A 4,393-nucleotide genomic window follows, 5' to 3' on the forward strand; every position below is an offset into this window, starting at 1 on the left:
GCTAAAGTCAATTAGCTGTGGGAGTCATCTTGAACAATCAGTTCTTGTTTAGTAAATCAGTCTCAAAACAAGATCAAAAAGACTTTTTGGCTGGATATAAGATTTTAAAACTTGGCTAGATGGACAATTTTTGCAAAACAGGCTGACTATTATACATATATTTTTGTTGCTAAAGTCAATTAGCTGTGGGAGTCATCTTGAATTGGGTTGATTCTAAAAGTTAAATCAAATGGCAACTTTTGAATCGATCACGTGTTTTAACTAAAATTCTTCCAGCAGTTCCCAAAATATTTAGCTAACAGGCAAACAACGATCTTCTGCATTTAATGGCTAAATATTACAAGTCATTTTGAACAGTGATGGTATTTTTGAATGAGTAACAAGTCACAGTCTTCGATTGTGTTAAAGCCAGTGTGGTGGACATAGTTGTGAAATAAATCAACCAAAGATAAAATTCTGTTTGCTGCCATGGTTTTCCTGAGAAAATGTTTCTTTGTGGACTTGACTTCTAATCACAGCCGTAAGCACACAGAGTAAGTTTCAGCCTGAGTCACATTATTTCATGTTAACAATCCACCAGCGATCCTCCCAGATAAAGTTGTTCTTGAGTCAGTGTCAAAGTCTCACCTGCTTCATGGGTTACTCAGTGACCTAGAAAAACGTGCAGGTACTAAAGCAGACCACATACATTTGCTTCATTTCAGCTGCATTTTTTTTCTTGTCCTTCCTGCAACAACAGTAAATAATACAGTAAAACAATAATTTGCCAAATGAAATAAAAAGATCTTGTTTTATTCTGCTTTTCTTCCTACAGAGCACTCTGTGGCAGCCAAAACTGGCGGTTGTTTCCCTGGTGAGTCCGAGGTGACGACTGAAGGCGGTGGGACCAAACTCATGCGCGACCTTCTCCCCGGTGACCGCGTCTTGGCTTCCTCAACAGCAGACGGCCATCCTGCGCTCCTCTACAGCCCGGTCGTGTCCTTTCTGGACCGCCAGCCCAACACCACAAAGACCTTCTACATCATTGGGACAGAAGCGGGTGTCAATGTTACCCTCACGGCTGCTCACCTGATCTTTGCCACGGACTGTGATGGTGGACTGAGCGAAAAAGAGGGGCAGGAGAGCAGTCGTGCAGGACGTCTGAGGACAGTTTTCGCCAGTGAAGTCCGTCCAGGACAGTGTGTGTTTACATCTACAGGCAGCGGGAATTCCAGATTTTCAGTGGTGACCTTTGTGGAGGAGCAGAAAAGCTCTGGGTTATATGCTCCTCTCACTCAGCATGGCTCCATAGTGGTGAATGGTGTGTTAGCATCTTGCTACGCAGCCGTGGACAGTCACCATTTGTCCCACTGGGCCCTGGCCCCTCTAAGACTCTTCTACAAACTGATAGGGCCTTTACAGGCCCAAAACAATGGACTGCACTGGTACCCCTGGATTCTGCAAAGACTGGGGCAAGTACTGCTAGACTCTGCACACTTCCACCCCTGGGGCATCGAACAATGACGTAAACAGAATCCACAGAGACGTATTTCAGGCTGTTTCAGTCGCCTGTCTTCAGGAGCACAATAAAAGAAGAGCACAACTGCCTCTCTACTGTATTCAGAAAACAACAAACCGGAGACGATCCGAGACTAAACCCTGGAAACGTGTTTCAGTTGAGGTGTGCTGTGAGCATGAGTGGATTTGTATGACTCTAAACGCACATATGAAAAATAAAAAATATATATATACATATATAAAACCCAAAAAAAAAAAAAAAGAAATGCACACTGGCAGTGCACATCTCTGGAGCAATAAACAAACACAATATAGGTGTTGATTATTGACAGAAATTGTCTATAAAATTGCAATCATGTCCTAATGCTGCTCTGCCCACTGTTTGTGGGTTTTAGGCGGTTGTAAAATTTTAGAGATACACAATATTGGTGCTGGTTTAAACAAAATTTTAATAGAATTTAAACATTTGAAGCACTAATGAAATATGTTTGTATTATTTTTGTATTCATTTAATAACTAGGTATTTGCATGTCCTCCTGAGACCATCAGGGGGTGCTGCAGCACCCTCCACACCCACAGCCTTGACCAAAGAACAACTGTTTAAAAAGTGTAAATATATTTTGTATTAGCTCTATTTGCCTGTATTTGCTGTACTACATTATTTTTTATGTAAAATTGTGTAAAAAAAGGAAGAAAATTATGTCAGAGGACTGAAGAGGCAGACAATGTGGCACAACTCTGTGAGTGAATTTGCCAGGGATCAAAAACAAGTTAGACTCAAAACTAAAGCTCTTATAAAACCAGAAAAACATGTTGTGAAGACGTTAAGTGGAGTTTTTTTTTTACATTCTTGTGTTGTAATTTTACTGTAAGCCATTAATGTTGGGCTTTTTGAAGGAATTAAAACAACATTGCACATTTTGAGAAGCAAAAAATAGAAGTGGAGCACCGGGAGGAAAGAAAAATGCCAAAATAAAGAGTATTATTGGCTGATTATAACAAAATATAAATCATTTATGTGTACATAGGTATTTATACATTTACATTATTAGAAAAAATGACAGATTTACTTATGGAATAATTACTGCAGTAAACTGGTGTTACGTTGTATTTTATAAATGGCAGGGAATTAAAATGAACACATTATTTTTACTGCAAACACCTTTTTTATTGATACAAACTGCTTTAAAGAACACAGTGACTTGTTTTTTTCCAAACAACAATTATTTTGAGGTGATTCATAAATCTCTATCTTTCTGACATTTTTATTTAAGAACTTTTTCCATTTGTTTGAAGATGTCTTTTTTTCAGGTCAGTAATAAGACTCAGGCTGAATTCAACTACTGTATTAAGTTTCTTTTACAGATCTCATAAGAAATTAGGATTTTTAGGAGAGAAATTTCATTTGAAAACTCTGCTTTTCAATGTCTTTGTTTTGAAATATGGAGGTCCACAGGGAAGCCGTAAACAGAATCACAAACACTAAGAAAATCTGAGGCAGTTCAATTAATGCTTTAAAGGGAAATATAATGACYTAATCTATAACTTACATGTTGTCTAAATGTTTCTGGTGTTGACTTTTGTTCAAATAGCTTAATGAAAACTCACATAATGCAATATATCAAGTAACTCCAGGGCATTCTTCTTTCTGTTTTTTTAAGTCAAATATGTATATAGCTCCTGCCGGAGAAACTATTTAAAAAATCTATTTTCAGAAAATGCTGTAAATATATATTATTGTTATTATTATTTTTATTATTATTATAGCAATTTATTTTATGCATCTCTGTTAATAACATTTGTATTTGACAAACATGATTTTGGTTTGTTAACAAAACTTGGTGTGTTTTGTAACAGAAATGAATTTGCAAAAAGTTCATGAATCATATATTGACTAATAAAGAAAGTATTTATGTAATAAAGTCCGTTTTAGAAACCCCTGTTCATCCTTTCAGCAGTTTTAGGTGTTATTTTCCTATTTGAGCTTATCAGGACCAGTCATCTTATTTAGGTGCATTGCATGAAAGCTTGTGGTTTCAGGGTGGTCTGCTGGTTGCTTTCAGCACCGCGGACAGCAGCACTGTGAGGCGTTCCTGTTTTCTCACTTTTGATCACTGTGTTTTGTTTTGTTTTTCCTTCCTCGTTTTCAGGATGGAGAATAAGTCTCAAGACACAGCACACCCTGCTGGTTAGTCCAACACTTGAACCAATTATAGTACTAACATTTCTTAAAACTTTATTTTTCTTGAATAAATACATTTAAGAGTAAAGCTTAAAACATGCTTTTAAATGCACGTTTATCTTTGCATTAAATTAACGACATGCCACTCCTTGAAAGAATGCGTATTGGCCGCCACCTTTGATTGAAATTCAAATTCAAAATTCAAAAATACTTTATTGATTCTAAAGAGAAATCACAATAAATGATGCCAACATGTCAGAGGACGATTTTCAAATGAGAAGGGACATGTATAGCCATTTTGGTCAAACATTGCAAATTATGTTGTGTGCTGTCTCAATACTGATCCTGATTGATTGTCAGCCCTTGGGGTATGTGTTGAGGATTACTCTAAGCTACAGCCACACCACATTTTAGGTTAATATCTGTAAACATGGCTTAATTATAGCTCCAGTGCCTTGCAAAAGTATTCGGCCCCTTTGAACTTGTCAACCTTTTCAGGCTTCAAAAATAAAGATATAAATTTTATAATTTTTTTTGTGAAGATTCAACAATGCGTGGGACACAATCATGAAGTGGAACGAAATTTATTGGATATTTTAAACTTCTTTAACAAATAAAAATCTGAAAAAATTGAGCCCCCTTGCGTTATTACTTTGTAGCGCCACCTTTGGCTGCGATTACACCTACATGTCGCTTGGGGTCTCTATCAGTTTT

The 4,393-nt window shown here is 36.9% G+C and overlaps 1 protein-coding gene across 1 annotated transcript in view; it reads left to right on the top strand.

Moving 5' to 3' along the window:
* The window catches only part of ihha (Indian hedgehog signaling molecule a), a 9,152-nt gene extending 5,730 nt beyond the window's left edge, over positions 1-3,422 (top strand). The window contains exon 4 of the mRNA XM_014022332.1: positions 815-3,422. Coding sequence (XP_013877786.1) covers positions 815-1,503 — 689 coding nt within the window. The 3' untranslated portion in view covers positions 1,504-3,422. The remainder of the gene's footprint in view (positions 1-814) is intronic.
* The last annotated feature ends 971 nt before the right edge of the window (positions 3,423-4,393 follow it).

The sequence above is a fragment of the Austrofundulus limnaeus genome, unplaced genomic scaffold, assembly GCF_001266775.1.
Source record: "Austrofundulus limnaeus strain Quisiro unplaced genomic scaffold, Austrofundulus_limnaeus-1.0 Scaffold325, whole genome shotgun sequence".
NCBI lineage: Eukaryota > Metazoa > Chordata > Actinopteri > Cyprinodontiformes > Rivulidae > Austrofundulus > Austrofundulus limnaeus.